Source organism: Thermobia domestica, chromosome 6, assembly GCF_964235325.1.
Source record: "Thermobia domestica chromosome 6, izTheDome1.hap1.1, whole genome shotgun sequence".
NCBI classification, from domain to species: Eukaryota; Metazoa; Arthropoda; class Insecta; order Zygentoma; family Lepismatidae; genus Thermobia; species Thermobia domestica.
In genome coordinates this window covers 175267816-175287450 of record NC_137459.1, presented here as the reverse complement: position 1 = coordinate 175287450, position 19635 = coordinate 175267816, and the positions used below count along the sequence as shown (strand labels likewise).

The 19635-nt window shown below is 36.1% G+C and overlaps 1 protein-coding gene across 4 annotated transcripts in view; it reads right to left on the bottom strand.

Moving 5' to 3' along the window:
- LOC145688339 (DNA-directed RNA polymerase I subunit RPA1-like) overlaps positions 1-19635 on the bottom strand; it is a 475886-nt gene that overhangs the window by 302040 nt on the left and 154211 nt on the right. For all 4 annotated transcript variants that reach the window (XM_081762462.1, XM_081762461.1, XM_081762464.1 and 1 more), the window contains exons 24-27: positions 17678-17839; positions 10441-10606; positions 6246-6342; positions 1063-1160 (exon numbers count right to left, since the gene is read on the bottom strand). In XM_081762462.1, the coding sequence (XP_081618588.1) occupies positions 1063-1160; positions 6246-6342; positions 10441-10606; positions 17678-17839 (523 nt within the window). The remainder of the gene's footprint in view (positions 1-1062; positions 1161-6245; positions 6343-10440; positions 10607-17677; positions 17840-19635) is intronic.

The window sequence follows — 19635 nt, the reverse complement described above, 5'->3', positions numbered from 1 at the left end:
CAGAAATGCTGGAGCATCAAACACATAGGTATTGTCTGTAACGGTGGGCCAACGGAACAAGCTGAATGCATTCGAAAGGGGGAAGATTGTAGGTGTCCATAAATCGTTTGAGATACTTGTTTTGGCCGTTGACCTCTGCTCATCTCAACTAAATTTGGCAGTTCATCAGTGGCCATCATTTCAATTTTGGTGCACATCAGTCACGCTGTTCCTGAGAAAAATATGGTAAGAGAGGTTTCGGAGTTTAGACTTGAATGATAGGCCATCTAAGTAAGTAAAGTCCATATTTATATCAATTTCAGTCCGAATCAATTTAGCAATTGCTGATAAATAAAACCCACATAGGATTGAACTTAAGACAATGACCAAATTTCGCCTTTGTTGGCCAATCTTTGTCTCTGAGCCTTGCAGAGACTCTAAGACTGCTTGAGTTTAGTTTCTGTCTCAAATCGTTGTTGAGACTTGGCTGTTTTGGCTTTTAGTTTTCAACAAATTTCGCCTTGGACCTGGCCGCTATCAATCGAATTTGAAAGACCATCCCAATCACAGAAGAAATCAGAAAATGGTGAGGTGAGGTGATTTTAGTTTAGCGTCCCGTTCAGCAGCGAGGCTATATGAGACGTGGACCTACTGATTAACGTGGAACCCGAACCACATGAGCTCCCGCCGAAAATCGAACCCGGGTCTCCCACGCCAAAGGCGCGTACGCTAACCGCTTAGCCACGAGGGAGCTCAAATCAGAAAATGGTAAACTATAGTGGCTAGAAGCGACAACCACTATGCACGATTTTCACTATGGACTTAATTTGGTTTGCTATATCTGTTCATTTTTACACAAGTTACTGTAGATAGTACTTGACAGCATAATTTTCCTCATGCTGCAACTCCGTAAGTATGCATCTCCATCAAAGCATGAAGTGTTGTTATTACAACATTAATATTTAATGTGATGGAGAACGAGAAAATAGCATATTCCTGATTTTATTACTTTGGTTGATAATTTTACACAATATTTCCACTTTCACTGCTGATAACAACATATGACTAAATTTATTGACTTACTAGGTCCCTGGTATCTTCCTGAGATGCCTCATCCGAATTTTCTTCTTTTATGGGAGATGCGGTTTCAGGAGTCACTTGGAAACTCTCATCTTCAATGCCTACCGTAAAAAGAAAATGATCAGCATAGTCACAAATACACATAAAGTGAAATTTATTAATTCTTTTATTCTGCATGCTTACCTTAAGAATCAGTCACCTTACATATGTCAATTTAGCTCATTTTCTTTTCACCAAACTAAATGTAACACAAAAGAAACTTTCAATTTATAGAGATTATCGTTCTAGAACTCACGAAATACAAGATAGCGTGGAAGTCTTTCTGAGATGGTTTCAATTGGAAGATATGTCAACAATGTTTATGTTATAGCTTGCGCAAAAAATAAACATGAAAATCAAAACTGACATATAGTTTATCCATATATTCCATTGGTGCGAATGAAACTTCCTCCCGTGGTACGAAATTTCCAAGAAGGAAAGAAAGAAAAAACAAACTACAATATTTGATTAATAATGACCCTCTCAACCACGCACTCTTCCCATTTCTCAGCCAATGATTGGATTCCGTGGCGAAGGAAGTCCGGAATCTGCTATGTGAAGAAGTCCGCAATCACACATTGCACCGCCCAATCTACAGAAAAGGTCCTCCCTCCCAAGAAGTCATCGAGATGCTGGAAGAGTTAGTAGTCCGGGAGAGAGATGAAAGCAGAATACAGAGGGTGAGAAGGGCTCATGGAGAGTCTGCACAGTCCTTTGAGCCACATGTGGGCATGAATTGTCTTGTAACACGGAAAAACTATGTCTGTTGACCATTGTTGGACGACTGAAAACAAGTTTGGGATGAATTTCATGCAGTTTAGGACTATAAGAGTCCACAGTGATGTGTTCGATTCGAGGAAAAAGAGATAACGGATCCCTCCATAACCGCACCAACACCTTTTGCGGGTAGATAGGTGGTTTCGGTCACCGTTTTGAAATTGATCACGACCCAACCACTGTCCTGACCATTTACGATTTTTGTAGATCAATTTTTAATCAGAAGTGGAAACGTGTTGCAGGAATCTTCCACATTATTCTCTACATTCAGAAAAATGTACACCTTCAGATGGCAATTCTTATTGGCCGGTCTCAACTCATGTGGCACCCGTAAGTGCAATCTTTTCACTTCACTGGTTGCACGGAGGAGTCGAATGACAGTGGTATGGTGTATGCATAACTCGTCTGCAATGACACGAACAATTTTCGAGGGTCTGCTTCCACGGTGTTCCTAAGGAGCTCTTTCAAACATAATGTTGGTTGGTGCCCACAAGGCACATTTTGCAATGCCGTGCACAGAAACGAAATATGATAAAACTAACGACGAATGATGTGTTAATTTGACATACCTGCTTTTTTTTTCTTTCTTTTTTTTTTCTTGATATCCGGCCCAGTCTGAATTTGTAAAGAAAAATCACTCACAAATCGTGTATTATCCATGGCACATTTTCATAGCACTCTGTTCAACAACACACTACTTCTGGATTGTCTGGATACCCCAACCTGTTTGCTGGACGCATACTAAGATTGTAATGTTAGACAAGTGCCCTTATTCCATTTATGTGTTGTATTGTTCAGGTGAGTTTCCCAACAGACGTCAAAGCGGACATTTTACTGCACGAAGCTAATAATTCTTTGACAACCGTCTTAAATCCCATTCAAATTCGGAGCTACAGCTAAGGATACACCTACAGAAAGTCTCTCTATAACTCCGAAACCTATCTGCATCGCCTCTAGTACGGAAAGCAATTTTGCTTATTTATCTATATAATTCGAATATATATATTACATATTACATAGTTTTTGTATAATTTACATATAACCTTAACATTTTTCTTAATTTGTTGTTGCATGTAAGGTAAATAAATGGTGCTTGAAGCAGCATGTTAAAATTACGTAATTTCGAACTTTATTCCAAACTGTAGAGATAAACGTGAAAAGTTTAAATATTTATCATTGTAAGTATTCAATACTAAAAGCCAAGTCTGGCTCGTTTCACAGTGTGAAACTATGATAGACTTCCAAACTATGTGAGTTCAATACTCAAATGTGAAGTACTACATTCATAACTATTAGTTGTAGTCGTGTGATAAGATTAAAGATAGATTATGTTCCTCAGATGTTAAATCAACATCAAAAAGTCATTGCTAGCTGTATCTCTTACAGTTTTTGCTCTAGTGAGATTAATATTGAAACTGGAAATGCTAGTTGATGTCTATCACTTCCAGTTATAAAAGCAGAATAAAATTGGATGTGAAAAGTATTTATGTGGTACTGAATCTACATCAAAAAACTACTTGTCGGTATCTATTTCCGCTTTATCCATTAAGCGATCAGTATTTTAACTGGAAATTATAGATTTTTTCCAGATCTGGTCTGAAAAGATAAATAAAGGTCGAGAAAGAATTTCTTCTCGGAACGCTGAATTCGTGTGAAAAACCGCTTTTTGATATATCTTATTATTTTTGCTCTATGGAAATAAGTACTAAAATCGAAAGTACTGATACATTTCAACCATTCCGGGTTTGCTGTGGCGATCAGCGTTGAAATCGGAAATTGTTGATTTCCACCACTTCCAGTTTGAATACAGGGATAACGTAGATGAAACATATTCTTGGAACGCTAAATCGATTGAAAAAGAAGCTTCTCGATATCTTTTACTGTTTTTGCCTCTATGGAAATCAGTATTGAAACCGGAAGTACTAATAAATTTCAACCGCTTCCTGTTTTCGTAACGATACATTTTCCCGAGACGCTGAATTGATTGCAAAAGACACTTGTCGCTATATGTTACTATTGTAATTCTATGACGATCAACGTTGAAACCTGAAATGGTTGATTTCTACCCCTTCCGGTTTGAATAGAGGGCTAACAAAGAAGACGAAAATTTTTATCAAGACGCTGAAATGACTGCACAAAACCACTTCTCAATATATCTTACCATTTTTGCTCTACGGAAATCAGAATTGAAACCAGAAATACTATTAAATTTGAACCACTTCCAATTTCGGTAGAGTGTTCGGAATGGTAACGTGTTCTCTTGAGACGCTAAATTAATGGCAAGAAACTGTTTGTCGTTGTCTGTTACCGTTCTTGTTCTATGTCAATAAACGTTGAAACCGGAAATGGTTGATCTCTATTACTTCTGATTTGAACAGAGGGTTAACGGAGCAGATGGAACATATTCCTGGGACGCTAAATCGATTGCAAGAAACCATATCTCGATATATCTTACTGTTTTTACTCTGATACCAGTCAACAGACAGACGAACGGACAAAGCTGTTCTATAAAACTTCCGACACTAATGCATAGCGGAGTTTGGAAGTCTAAAAAATCATCATACGTTTATGATTTATTTTGACGTTATTGTAACATATAGAACGATAGATTGCTAGTTTACACTATTAGAGATCGGACAAAGAAGATTACTCGTGTAACCTATTGGAACACAAAAATTCTAAATAACATTTATGACACAAAAATAACAGTTTAACATCTGAATATGTTCATGGTTAACAATATTCATGTTAAAGGTGATAGAAAAGAACAAATAATTCAATTATTATTAATAATAATAATAACAATTATTATTATTATTATTATTATTATTATTATTATTATTATTATTATTATTATTATTATTATTATTATTATTATTATTATTATTATTGCTGTTTGGGCCATTCTGTCCTCTGCCAATTAATTATTATTAATTTTGTCTGAGAGCCTTATATTCAATTTTTGGCAGTGACATTCTCTATGTAGTGCCAATTGTTGTGGACAGATGGCTCTTGGGGGTGACTTTTTCTCTACTCCGGAGTTTCGCATTCTGGTTCCTTTCCTCCCCTTGTTTAAAATTTACAGTTAGGCCGCGTCCAAGCATCTTTTTGTCAGTGTGGGAGTGAGAGCTTTTTGTGTGTAACGCGCTACCGAGATCGTACTTGGAGGACCAAATTACATTCCTTTTCAATTGAAATAACTATCAATCTTTGTGTACTAAATACAGTCCATTAGTAGTATACTTCTTACAATGTGTTAGTAATAAATAATTAGAAACACACGTTTTTACAGTGTTTTTATGTATGTTAAAACAACAAACCGTTGTTTGGATAAACAATCATCATCATCATCACCGACGACGATGACGAATGTGCAGCATCTAGAGGTTCATGTACACGTGTTTTTTAATGTGTAATGTCAACTCAATTCTGGAAATTTTAATAACGTGTATTGTGCTGATATGTTGTAACTAATTGATACATGATATGTCTTTTTTTGTCTTGAAGAAAGCAAAAGCTTAATTTAAAATGACAGTACAAATCTACCTACTTAGGGTAAGATAAAACAGATAAAACATGTTTTGCGAATGCTCCACCTACCAGATCCTTTCCATTACACCGCTTTTGTCATATGCAAATAGGTTGACGGTAATGTAATTTATATAAAACGATTCTCTGAACACAAGAAATTAAACAATACTCGATTTATGTCTGTTAAATTACAAATTAAACGTATCTTTACATTGATGTGTGCAACTTTTCCCATTTAAAGCTTAAGGATGAAACAAATACTTTAGCGTTTTTCTGTTTTAATCAGAAAGAACAAAAATTATCCAAATTAAATCTTAGTAATCTAATCTATCTCACTCATAGAATGACTTTTCAACGTAACTTGTACATTCTGATAGCAAATTAATTTAATGTCAGCTGCTTTCTTTACAGTAAATACACCCTTGCTCTGGGATGCAGCCAAATTTCTTTGACCTATACCGTCCTTCAAGGACCAACAATGACCCAACAACACCGACATTAAAATCAACGTTGTGCTGCACCACACTAGGACAAATCACACTTGCATCACGAAAACTCATACGTTCAATGTAAATTAAAGAGAAAGTGTCTAAGTCACGAAGTATTTACTCTCATTAGCCAGTTATTAATATCAGCAATATTCTTTGAATGTACGCTACGAACATCGATTAAATTCTTAATGAGAAAATTTTTACGGAACTGGGCACACTGAAAGTTTAAAAAAAAAATGAAAAAAAAAAGCGAGAGAGGAAATTATTAGAAAAATATACAGATATGTTTGTAACAAAAGAATAATATTAAGAAAACTTTTACCAGAATAATATTAAGAAAACTTTTACCTGCCATCCCAGTTTCATCCTCATCTGGGTCGTCATATTCTCGGTTTTCTTCATGTTGTGCTCTCCTTCGAGCTGTTGTTGCGTCTTCATCATCACCCTGTAAAAATTAGAAGATTTAACATATAAACTCAAACATATTAATGCTTAAACAACTCCTAGTTCATTTGCATGAATATTAGAGTGGGCCGAATTTCAACTTTCTTCCAAAATCGATTCGGCGAAGCGGTTAAAGGGTGTCTTTTAGTGGGCAAAGTGTGCCAGATTTTTTTCAGAATTTTTAGTCAACGCCTTCATGTGTCGCATCGAGGTTTTATGAAAAATGTATGCAACCCACACTACACGGTACAATACGTATTTCGTGTTTTTGGCTGTGTAAAACACACACACACACACACACACATATATATATATATATATATATATATATATATATATATATATATATATATATAAATTCAGCCTTAGGGCTAGCTTGAACTCTACCTAATTCACTTCCCCATAACTCACTTAGTTCTTCGCAGTGCAGTTGTTCGCTTAAATTGGCCAAATTTCAACGCTTAAGGCAAGAAGATTGCGTTTTTTTATTTGTATGTACAAAAAATTGATTTGTTTTTGTTTAGGCTAAGAATAGAGTTTATTTACTTATTTATCTTTTGCTGCAATAAAATTCATTATCAACATTCACGATCATTTATTCTTTGTCCAAAATATCTATCTTCAAGAAACTCCAGTATACTGTAGGTTATGTTCTTTCCAGTGCCAGATTTAGGAATTTTTAGATCCAGTGCCTAAAAACTTTGAGTTTGGTTCCTCTATTAGTGAAACGTGGTCTTCTAAAATAACTTTTTTGTATAACCTAGTTCCTTTCTTTTCTTGGACAATTGTTTTGTCTTTCTTCCATCAAAAAACAATCCTCTTTTTCCGAATATCTGATAACAAAGACTATCATTAATGACATTTCTTCGATTTTTTGACCTTGCACGTCTAATTTTCATCCTGTCTATTACTTTGGTTTTGTCTTTCCCTGTGATTAAACCCACGTCCTGTAAAGCAGCACTAGCTATAGCTGGAGCAGCTCTGTCTGATATTCCGGTACGGTCACAAATAGAAGCTACACATGGCAATTTTATACGCATTTGATTGCTTATCTTTTTCCCTTTTTTCAGTTTTAAAGGGCCTGGCAGCTGTTCTTCAAAAGTCAAGTCTTTTTGCTCTTCAGTGCTGTCCATGTCGTCAGTAACAGTTTCTGTTATATTAGTACTTTGTGTCCGTTTCTTGATTAAACTTAACTGTTCTCTGTAGTTCTCTTGTTCTAGCTGTAGTACTCTGTAGAACTCTTGTTCTAAAACGGGTGCTTTTCTTTCTTTTATTAAAAAAAATAAAAAAATAAAAATAAAAATAAGTTTTACGTCCCATGGTTATGCCGGTTAGGCTAAAGGAGACGGTGATGGTGAAAAATGAATGAAGTGGTGGAATGAAGAAAGTTGGAAGAAACGGGAGAACCCGAGAAAACCATAACCTAGTTCCTTTCTTTTCTTGGACAATTGTTTTGTCTTTCTTCCATCAAAAAACAATCCTCTTTTTCCGAATATCTGATATCAAAGACTATCATTAATGACATTTCTTCGATTTTTTGACCTTGCACGGTCACGGTGTTTGTCCACCACATACACAACTACAAGTATCAAAGTTTTGCATGCAGCAATATAAGATAAACGTTTAGCTTCTTCTCTAAATTTTGCGAGGTTTGAGTCAAATTTATCTGACCCTTAAATTCCTATATTTAGTATGATAAACTTTTATCATTTGTGAAGTTCTAAAGTTAGAAACAGTGGGAATAGAAGCTCTTGACCATATTTGTTCTATTTTAGGAACTAAAGTTTCACATATTTCACATACAGTAGGATCCTTCCCTGACGCAACTTTGAGGTTATGTCTAACAAAACAGTAGCACTTCATTACATCTTTGGAAGTAGGCAGTACAACTTCACACAATTCACTAAATCTTCCAAAAATAGGAGATTCCGACATTTGTCTTGTATTCACTTGTTTAGACTGAGCCATCTTAACACACAACAATACAGCAGCACACAAACTAACAAAATATTACGTTGCTCTGTTACACAATAGACGCCAACTCAACTGAACATGGCAAAGCGACTGACGCCTGATTTGAGCTAGCCATCACACGAAAACACAGGTGCCAACTCTTATTGGCAAAATGTCGCTAAATTTAGCTCCCAAAGTGTGTTTTTACAAAATGTTATCGCTCTTGCAGCACCTCAAGATTTAATCCAATATATATATATATATATATATATATATATATATATATATATATGTCTTTTTGACAAAATTGCTTATTTGACAGTATTTGAAATAAGAAATATTTGACAACTTCTTTAAAAAAAAATTGCGAAAATTGCAAGTCTATGAAACTTTATCATCATTGCGGCACCTCAAGACGTGCTCCAATATTTTTCATATTTTATTTTTATCTTATCTACACGAAAAGGCAACTTTTCCGCGCTATTACAAATTAAAAATCACAACTTGTTTTTTTCGTTCCACCCTACTTTACGTTTTTATTTTCTAAAAACACTTTACAACTTTTACAATACTTCATTCAATATTTTTGCACGAGAGTATTAAAAAAAAAGGAAAAAAAGACAATAGTTCCTAAATTTTACACTATAAGTGACACAAAGTTTTCGTACCACAACTGAACCTCTCTGTCATTTATTAAAGTAATGTTTAACTGACTGACTTTGTCTGTGCATTTACGCAATCTAAATATATTTGTAATAACTTAGTTAAATTTACAAACAAACGATAATTTAGAGCAAAAATTATGTTAACATATTTTATTGCTATCAGGTTTACGTACCTCTACAAAGTTTCAGACTTGTATTTATTACAGAAGTGCGTAAAATTTAAGTTCAAGGCTTAAAATATAATACACACAAAAGTAAGCTAAAATAAAAGCAGTGTGATAATTATGATGGAAAACTTAAAAACCATTTATCAAACTAAACAGCATTATTTCTTTAATTTGTGCATTATTCAACTGTATTTATATATTTTTCATCGAGCTATTTTTAAATAATGAGAAAGCACACTTCGGTGCGCGTAGTTCTGAGTTTAAATGCTGGTGAGAGTCCAAAACGTTTTGGCACTGACCTCGAATCAATATGTGTTACTTAAATACATCTAGAGGACTGTATCAAGGAAGCCATAAAGAACAAGTGAGAGCACATCTGGTTCGGATCTCACGTTAATTTGTAAGTTAACGTTTTATATAGCCTGGGTGTTGAAAGCAACTCTTAACTCGAATTCAGCCAGCCAACCACAAAGAAGAATCTTAGGAGTTATCATACTGATCATATGACACTAGTCTGAGAGTGCATCGCTTGGTTAGGCGGCTACAGTACAACAGTTCATAGCTATACCAGTATTATTACTAGTACTAGCAGTGTTAGTTCTTCGCACGGAAATAATTAGAATAAACATAAAAGAAGAAATTGGAATATCGTAAAAAATGCTTCCTTACGTTCTCCTCCTTTACATATTCTGTAATATATATATTTTTTCTCAAGATAGTTAGAAACTTGAATATTACGAAAATTCCCCCTTAGCCTTATCTTGAATATTACGAAAATCCCCGCCCCCCGCCCCCCCCCTAAAGGAACGGAATTCTCGAGAACGTTAAAACAGGTATTTAATTACTTTAATGAGTTATATGCTGAGTTTCATCTCCCTAGTTCCAGCGATTTGCGATATATTCTATTCTTTGTAAAATATTTGATCTCTCTTTATCCTCCTCCCCACGGTAATGCTTCAAAAACGTCCATTATATCCTTTGCTTTCATTATAAAAGCAGTCTTCTGTAAACATTTCATATTTTTAGCTATAATAGAATGGTCTTGGCGTTGATGAGAAAGTCAATCTTACTCTGTATATACACACATTAGTTGAAGTTTCAAGTGATGCAAAGCAATGAAATTTAAAATCAGGTGATCAACGCTGCACCTATCACAAGTTAAAAACTAGCCTTTACTTTGAAAATACACAGTAGTATCATGAGAAAGTTTGAGTTTCCTTCTAAAATTAAAGATATATATTACGAAATTGGAAACTTGAAAGTTTATTAAAATTTGGAATCGCCCGCAATACTTCTTCTCATATAGATATTTACCTCCGGTTCCTCATCTGAACTTTCGTGCGCTTCTCCTTCGCCCTTCTTTGCAGCAATTTTCGCTAAATCCTCTCGGCCCTTCTCTTGTTCTAATTCATCATCATTGCTTACTTTCAAATCGTCTTCTACTTGTCCTCCTCCTCCTTCTGCCTCTTCCATTTCTAACCTAAAACAAATAAATAAATAAATACATAAATAAATAAATAAATAAATATGCAGTTAAAATGTAAGTTGCAAAGTAAAAACCAATAATGATTACATGTGAAGCTCACTTTGCTGGAAAAAACGAATCTACATCCAATAGAAACGACTGAAAAAGATTGTGAAGAAACGTACAGTGTGTGTGTCAATACGTAAAGAATAATTTAATGTAATCTCTAAGCAGGATATATTTTAAGTTTAGTTTAAGCTGAGTGAAATTTAACTTTGGCTATTTCGTCGCCTGCCTGAGGTCCTCTCCTATCAGCATGAAATGGCAGATGGCAATGAAAACGTAAGAGTTCCATTTTATATTACAAGGATCATATTAGGGATGGCCAAAATTTTTCGGAATTCTGATTCCGGAAAATTTATTTTCCAGATTTCGGAAAAATTCCAGAATTCACAAAAATTCCGATGTCGGAAAAATTCTGGAATTCGGAAAAAATCTGGAATTTAGAAAATTTCGGAATTCAGAAAAAAATCCCAAATCGGAATTTCTTTAAATTCCGGAATTTTTTCAATTTTACTTTCCGGCATCCGGAAAGTAAAATTTCCAAAATTGGACATCCCTATTTCATATGCATATTTTAATCCTACAGCTGTATATTTAGCTTATCACTAATGAATGTGCAGGTGAAGCCTACCACCTTACTCCGATAGGAAGAAGTATTGCAGTCCATCTACCTGAATACTACTACAAAATATTTCACAGAACAGAAACATATTCACGCAGGAATACGTTGCAATAAACTTGAACTGCTACGATATTTCAGATGATCATGTAGATCATGTAAGAACAAGTGCTACTAACATTATGTCTAACAACAGTACAAAACTGTTTCTTCAATATGCATTGTGTTAAAGAATGTTGGATAGTCTGAATCCGCCTTAAGTTCTCTTCAGAAATGAGGACATGCTTGGAATCACTGTAGATACTCAGCAAGACTAATCGGAGGAAATTACATCCATCCACTGTTCTTGCACGTACGTACAGTCAGCAACAAAAGTTCTTTCCGTTTGGTAAAACTTATTTTGGGAATAGCGGTGGAACATACACAGTTTCATCGAGTTTCAAGGCTGGAACGTGCAGAAAATTACATTCTTTTTAATTTACTGGAAACTGTACTCAAATTGTCCTTCCATTCTGAAGTTAGTTACGAAACTAATTTCATCAAATGGAAAGAGCTTTTGTCGCTGACGGTACAATGGTCTTTCGAAGATCAAAATATAGTTCTGGAGGTAAAATACCTATACCTTCATTTGGAAAAAAATGAAATGAAGTCTTTAAGTTTTACGTCCCACGCTTATGCCGGTTAGGCTAAAGGAGACTGTGATGATGAGAAATGAATGAAATAGTGGAATGAAGAAACTGGGAGGAAACGGGAGAACTCCGAAAGAAACCCACGAGCACGGTGTTTGTCCACCACAAAGTCCACACGGCGCAAGCTGGGATCGAACCAGGGACTCCAAGCACCGGAGGTGAACGTTCTACCACTGAGCCACCGTGTCCCCTACACCTTCATTTGGATCTCGAGGAAGATGATGTCATAGGAACGACTATTGGACGATATAAAAAAGAGTGTGGGAAATATCGCTGAAGAAAGGAAGACAAGCAAGAGCAAAGTGTTTAGAATAGGACCATGGAGCATACGTACCATGATACATGGACGGAAATGAGTAAATCCTAAGAAGAAATGAAACAAACTAACTTAAGACTTGGTAGGGATCTGTACACTTACGTGGAAGGTAACGGGAATTGAGAAGCGAAGTGTATATATAATGTTTTACTCAGGTAATGAAATGGTGTGGGAATAATTCTGAGTAGGCGCCAAAAGAGAAGAAAGTGAAAGTAGAATTTATTGATGTCAAAGTTACAATGTTAAGACTTAAAGCAAAAAAGTACAATCTAGAAGGATCTACAGACATACGCAGCAACCAGTTCGCACACAAATGAAGAAATAGAGGAAACTTATGAGAAAATAGAAGAAATTATAGACAGGGAGAAGAGGGGTGCATGTGTAATTGTAATGGGAAATTTCAATGCGGTTTTGGGAGAAAGGTAGTGCCGTGGGCAAACGAGGTTTAGGCAAAAGAAATGAAAGGGAAAGAGAAATTGGTCTATTTCTGTAAACATAATTCACTAGTAACTTGGTAGATCCTCAATAGACGGCCGAAGGTAGACCATGTTATGATTCAGGATAGATATCGGGATAGCTTGAAGAACGAGAACACCCTTCCCAGAGCCTACATTTACTCCAACCATAACCTTGTGTTGGCCGAAATGGATTTAGCTGGAAAATGTAACCAGAAGAAAAGTAGGCAACAAGAAGCTAAGTAATGGAAAGTTGAAAAATGAGGATTATATATATCTACAAAACTTCGAAGAAAATTGCTCAGAAGCCTTAGTTGTATGTAGTAACGGGTGGTGCCAACATATTACAATTTGCACACAGAAGGCTGCAGAAGAAGAAGTAGGTTACCGCGAACAGAGAGCGGCTAAGAAACCATGGGTTACAAAATAGATGTTGCAGAAAATGAGGAAGAGTAGAGTGCGGAAACAGATTAATACAGACGAGGGCAGAAAGAGGTACACGAACTTAAATAAGTTACGAAGGGAAACACACAACAGGAATTTTACAGAAGAAAACGCTAGAACATGAAAGAACTAGAAAATTGGAAAATGTGCAAGGATGTGAAATCTATGAAACTTTGAAGGAAACAAGGTAGTTTTACGACAGCAGAAAAAGAATAAAAAAAGAAGGTAGTAAACGAGAGGAAGTCTTAGGAAATTGGGAAGAATGCTGACTTGTAGAGACTTGTATGAGAGTAGAGATAGATCGTATGGCCTTGAAGTACAAAATAAAGTACGCTAGAATGTTAAAGGGTTTAATACTTATTGGAATGAATTTACAAAAAGATTTTTCTGAGATCAGAAATGGAAAAGTAAGCGAATAAACAATATACCAATCGAATTCGTTATGAATATGAGAGACAAGAGCAAGAAATAATTCTTAAAGAGATAAAGATGTGATACTCTCCATAAAAGTACCTTATAACGGCTTGATTATGAAATTTGAGGAATTTGCTATGGGAAATTTTTAATGGGCAAAGAACTGTCCTTACAAGCAGAAATTAGAAGTGATTCCGTTATTCAACACATCATGTACTTAGTGATAATGTTGTCAATCGTGCGAGTGGTCGAGTGCACTAGGACGCGTATACTGCCGTAAATTTGATGGTTGGGAACCTAGACAAGGAAAGCTAATAAATATATTATTTTTCTTTTTTCGGTGAATATTTTTTCTTTATTGCAGTCATTGGTATTTAATAGATATGAAATTAAACTGATAAGTAAGAAAATGTGGAGATGGGAATATTCAGAATTAATGAAGTTTTCCAAGAAACGATAAATCCAACTGTTCGACTTTTATATTAGATATGTTGGTGGCAAATATAAGTTTATAAGCTATTTAAAAGATGTATATCATTAGAAGGAAAACCCGAGGCAGTATAAAACTGCGCAACATGCGCGTCACGTAATAAACTTCGTAATTTCACAATGCGGAAGGGTAGAAAACAACTAAGTATGTTGAAACACCGGCCATGTTTAGTTATGTTTCATCGAGGGTTCAGCATCAATGGTTTCGGGGCTCTGTTGATACTCTTCGTACGTATTTTGGTAATGAAAAATGAGATGTTAGCGATTGTGATTTTGTAGCTCGGATAAAGAAATTAGAATCTTGTTTGGACATAGCTATCTGACAGATATTTAATAGAAGAAACCCTCCCCGCTGGTCTAGTGGCTAGAACGTGCACCTTTGTTGTACGCGGTCCTAGGTTCGATTCCTGGTGGGTGAGTCCTTGGAAACAAATGTTGCAAGTGGCACATTATGACTTTTTTTAAGAAAAATGTAGAATTCTAAATTTAAACCCAATATACCACAATTGAGAATCCCAATGTACGATTTTGATATGGTGAATTACAAAAAGAAGTGAAATCTGAACAAAAACACCAGAGGTGCAAAAAGTGCAGCCAAGTTCGTCAGCTTCAAAAAGTGTTGAGATGAGGATGAATGAGCCAAGTTCCTTAGCCACTGCATCTGAAACGAACACTGAAACTTAGCGCGAGGTGTCACGGAAAATGGTGTTAAGGAACCTTAGGGATAGTGGTGGTGGGTTTGAGGCCACCACCAACCTTAGGAATATCAACTTCGCTAAGACGCTAAGGCACATATACAGTATATTGCAGTACGATTGGTGGTTCGAAACCCAGACAAGGAAAGCTTATAATCCTCCACGAAGTGTCATGGAAAATGATGTTGACGAGCCTTAGGGATGGTGTTTGTGAGCGTGGTGGATTTGGGGGCCAGCACCAGTCTTGGGGCTGAGATGTCCTGGCCGTGAAACTAGGAACCTACATCTTGGTGTATTCGAATATGTTAGACACCTCGCGCCAAGTTCCAATGTTCATTTTAGATGCAATGGCCAAGGAACTTGGCTCATCCATCCTCATCTCAACACTTTTGGACGCTGATAAACTTGGCTGCACTTTTTGCACCTCTGGTGTTTTTGTTTAGATAGACATTACGTAAAAGTGATGAAAAAAGATTGAGACTTTCGAAATGTTAGTATGGGAAAGAATGGAGAGAAATGGCTAGGTCGAATGAAAAGCGAATGAGGTCTTAGAAAAAGTGAGGAAGAAAAAATAGAAATAATTGAAAAGAAGAAAAACTGCTTGGGACATTGTCTGAAAAGGAATTGTATCATTAGAGACGTGCTAGAAGGTATAGTGTTAGAAAAAGGAGGCAAGGTACGAAAAAGGCTATAGCTGATGGACAGTATTGAAACAGAAATATTGTACGTGAAGCTGAAGAGGTTAGCTGAAGACCTGGTGCATCGAAGTTTCTCAGTTGCAGCAAGTGACCTGCCAACAATGGCAGGATACTTATGATAATGAAGGTGACTGTTCCTGTGTCCATGCACTGCGTTCTCAGCACTACCTCCACAAAATACCCTGTGCTCCATTACAAGGGCTCGATAAAAAGTAATGGCAACATTGTTATAATTCATACCTTTCTTTATGCACAAAACAGTACTTGTTACATTCTTTCAATGTAATCACCTACCATCTCTTATCACCTTCTGCCACATGTGTAGATGACGTACACCGTCAATGTATCAATCTGTGTCGATGTCCTGCAGGGACCGCCATATGGCATGTAAGATGGCTTATCTTGTGTTGTAGTGTTTCTTGCGAAGTGGTTACTTCATTTTGCTGGAAAGGTCGTCACGAAGATTTTTTTTTTTTTTTTTTAATGTTGTGCATTGCACTAACGTACCGTCTTCAATTTTGATCCATGCAAGTTGTTTGTCTTTCCGAAACATATTGTTATGACGCTTCCAATTTTTTCCTCTAATTTATGGGGCTCCTGCTTTTGACTGAACAACGCTCAGTCATTACCAACCGTCACACTTCACCGCCTCAATTCCCTTATCAGCTACAGAACTCCTGTAGTGCTCAGACACAGTTCTGTGACATGAGAACAGTGTTACCACTACTTTTTAATTCAACTTATGTATTAAGGGAATGCATCACGGTCTCTCAGCCACACAGCTTAGAAACTTCTGAACAATTACCTATATATAGTGATACCTGTGGGTGCTGTGTGATCTCTAACGAGCTTCTCTACTGTGCCTTGCTTTCAATAGTTTGGTATAAATGCATAGATATCAACTTCGTTGAGCATTTGTTATACGGTGATGTTTAGAATGAAAATGCTTGGATGACATTGGCTGGAATAATGTATCGTTTGGGAAACCTTCACCTGTTGACTCAGAAGTTTTTAGTCGTAGAATAAATCTATCCTTTACCGTCGACGTGAGTAGAGTGAGTCGTAACTGCACTGTTTCACTCCCTGCATACACTAGTTTTATTACATCACCATCTCTTGAAGCGATTAATTGTCTTCCTTCCGTGATGATGCCGCCATTGAAGCATCCTGCTCTTAAGTTGTGCTATTAAGAAATGAAATATTTAATTTAACAACTCGCGGATAAGTCCTTTAGGTTAAAACTGATAGGTGATTAATGAAAATGAATCCTTAAGAAGAATATGTGAAACGAGAAAAAAGTGTAAATAAACGAAAAAGGAAACGGACATGATGCATATTTACATATTCTGTTTAGTAAATTGAGCGCGCTGTTATTTTCCCCACTTCAATATGGGGAAAAAACATTAAGTTGTTTTTCCGCCAGTTATTCAAAAAAGAATATTACAGAAACCATTTCAGACAATAAAAGATAAACGAAGACTATAAATCTGTTTACAGAATTACTACTCAATAATATATCAATGGATCATGATTGGGCAGTGGAGCTGTTAGGTTTCTTTCTTTAAGCAGATCGATGATGTTTCTCGCTTAGGCCCTTCGTACAGGAATCTGTGATGCAGAGGTAAGAATTCTAACGTAGTCCCTAATATAGTACACTGTCGTAGTGTAACTATTGAAGACTGTCGTACGATATACCATTAGCTCACTCTGGAAGAAATCAGAGACTAAGTATTTTCAAGATATGCCTGGCCTACAGCAACGCCTTTCGGTGGCAGAAGCGGCATATTCGGTGGCCGGAATATGCACTCCCTGAGACACCTTCATGTATGATTTCATCGCCTATATTGGCACGAATATGACCAATTACGAGTTATGTAGGTATGAGACAAAGCCTTCTTCTCTGATATATATAGCTAGAATTAATAATAATTACAAAGTGTACATATTTGTTGTGATTGAAGATATCACAATTTCCACGCATTTACATTAGTGTACATACAAACTGTGAGCAAAGTATGTTTTATGAAATGAGTATCATGCCCGCTATAATCCCAACAGCAGTAGACATGAAAACCGAAATTACATAGGTAAAACACTTAAGGGTGAGTGTTCAGCTCACTCGTCTTTCAGTACTTTGAACGCAGACCCTAAACTAAATTATTTTTTTTTCTTTTTCTTTTTTAAGTACATAAAATTATACTTACAATTCAGAGCCACGCATTTTGCTCATTTTCCGAAATTCTAACAGCAACAATTTGAAAAATCTGTTTTCCATATGGCACAAAACATCTTTAGGTGTTACTGGAAACAAATCTTTGTATGCCTCACGTGGTAAAAATTGGAATTTAATTATATAATTTTGATTCCTGAAAGGAGAAGAAAAAAAAAATTAAATATCTACAGTAGTATATAGAATGGACCAAAAGCAGCCTTACATGTAGTAGGCATACACTATACAGTACATCTACTCTTTAGGCAAGAGCTTACAAGCCTTAGTGGGTGGTACAGAAAATTGACCTATTAGCCTTCTCCTCCCACCACATGGTAGTGAAACATATTTTCTCCGAAATTCGGTTTTGCCAACAAAATTCGAACTGAACAGCAACTTTCAGTGAGAATAAAGGAGTGAGTAAAAGCTGATGTTCTCCGTCACATACATGTAACTAAGGAATGGAATGTCTTAAATGTTTTGGAGAATTAAAAACTAGTTCGGAAACTCCGAGTGCTTGGTGTTGCTTTGTTATTTAACACTTTCAACCTGCTTTCAACAGAATATTTCTTCTTCTGTTGAGAAGGAATGACCCATATATGCAGGCAAGTTGATAAATGTTCATTTCCCCCTTTTCTATATAGAAAGAAAGAACCCACATGTGTAAGTCTTTAATCACAGTGTAACGGGGAGCAAAACTATGGCAAGATGGTTGGACATACATTGAGTTATAATGTCACTAGTAAGAGGATACGACTATTCGGACAGTTCCGATTACCACCCACTAAGGCTTTAAAGCTCTTGCCTAAAGAATATATATCTTTATAATCATTTGTTCAATACTGTTTACATTCATTCATTTAACATTTCACTTGCCTCTTTTAAATCCAGTTTAATCCTGTAAGTGTCCAATTTGACCTTTTTCAACACTGCAGCATGCTTCCAATCTTTCTGTAACACTATGACAGAGTACGACACAAAAAACTATCTGCATCAATTTCAATTAACACTGGAAGACAGTACATAGGGTAGCGTACTACAAGTATCAATTTTGTCCGATAGATGTCAATCACTGAAAGACGTTTGCTGCCATCTAATGGAGAGCTGTATAATTTCCACTACCTTTGAAAAAAAAAAAAAAAAAAAAACTCGTTCACGAGTTATCGTGTAGAGTAAAGGACGAATGTAGGTTACCGTTATCCACAAAAATGTTAACGGATGGACTCCATTAACAAACTCGGTCGAGATAACTGCTCTATCTACTGAAAACAAACTTCAAAAATTCGCTTCCGTCCAAGAGTTATCATATACACTAACGGATAAACGTTAGCCACCGTTATCCGTTAAGATGTTAGTGGACTGACTCCATTAACATACTTGGCCTAGATAATTACTCCAGTTATGTATTGCCAAAAAAAAAATCAAAAATTCGCGTCCTTTCAAGATTTATAGTTCGCTTCCGTTCAAGTTATCGTGAAGAGTAACGGATGGATGGAACTACTAACGTTACAATATTATAAGTTCCACTTGTGTGATTCTAATAAAGCTTCTAAGATATACCATTTTAATTCATCCACTGTGTGGAGATTTCCCTCGTAAACATTGTCCTTTATTACTACACCTCCTAAAAAAAAAAAAAAATCCATTGGCGTTACGTCAGGTGAACATAGTGACCATTCGATGAGACTCTTTTTCCTGTACTAACCCTCAGGAAAGTTTGATTAAGTAGTTCTTAGTACCTCAGGGATAATGGACTTACTGAAAAAACAGTTCGAAGAAGTTATTCTGGTGCTCAGTTGTGGCACTACCACGCAATTTCTAGGTAATTCTACGTAATTGCCCCATTCACAGTTCCATGAAAGAAAACTGATCCGACAACACCTTTGCTAGACCATTCACCCCATACTGTGATGCCAGGCTGGCTCAGTTAAAAATTATGGTAACATGACACTA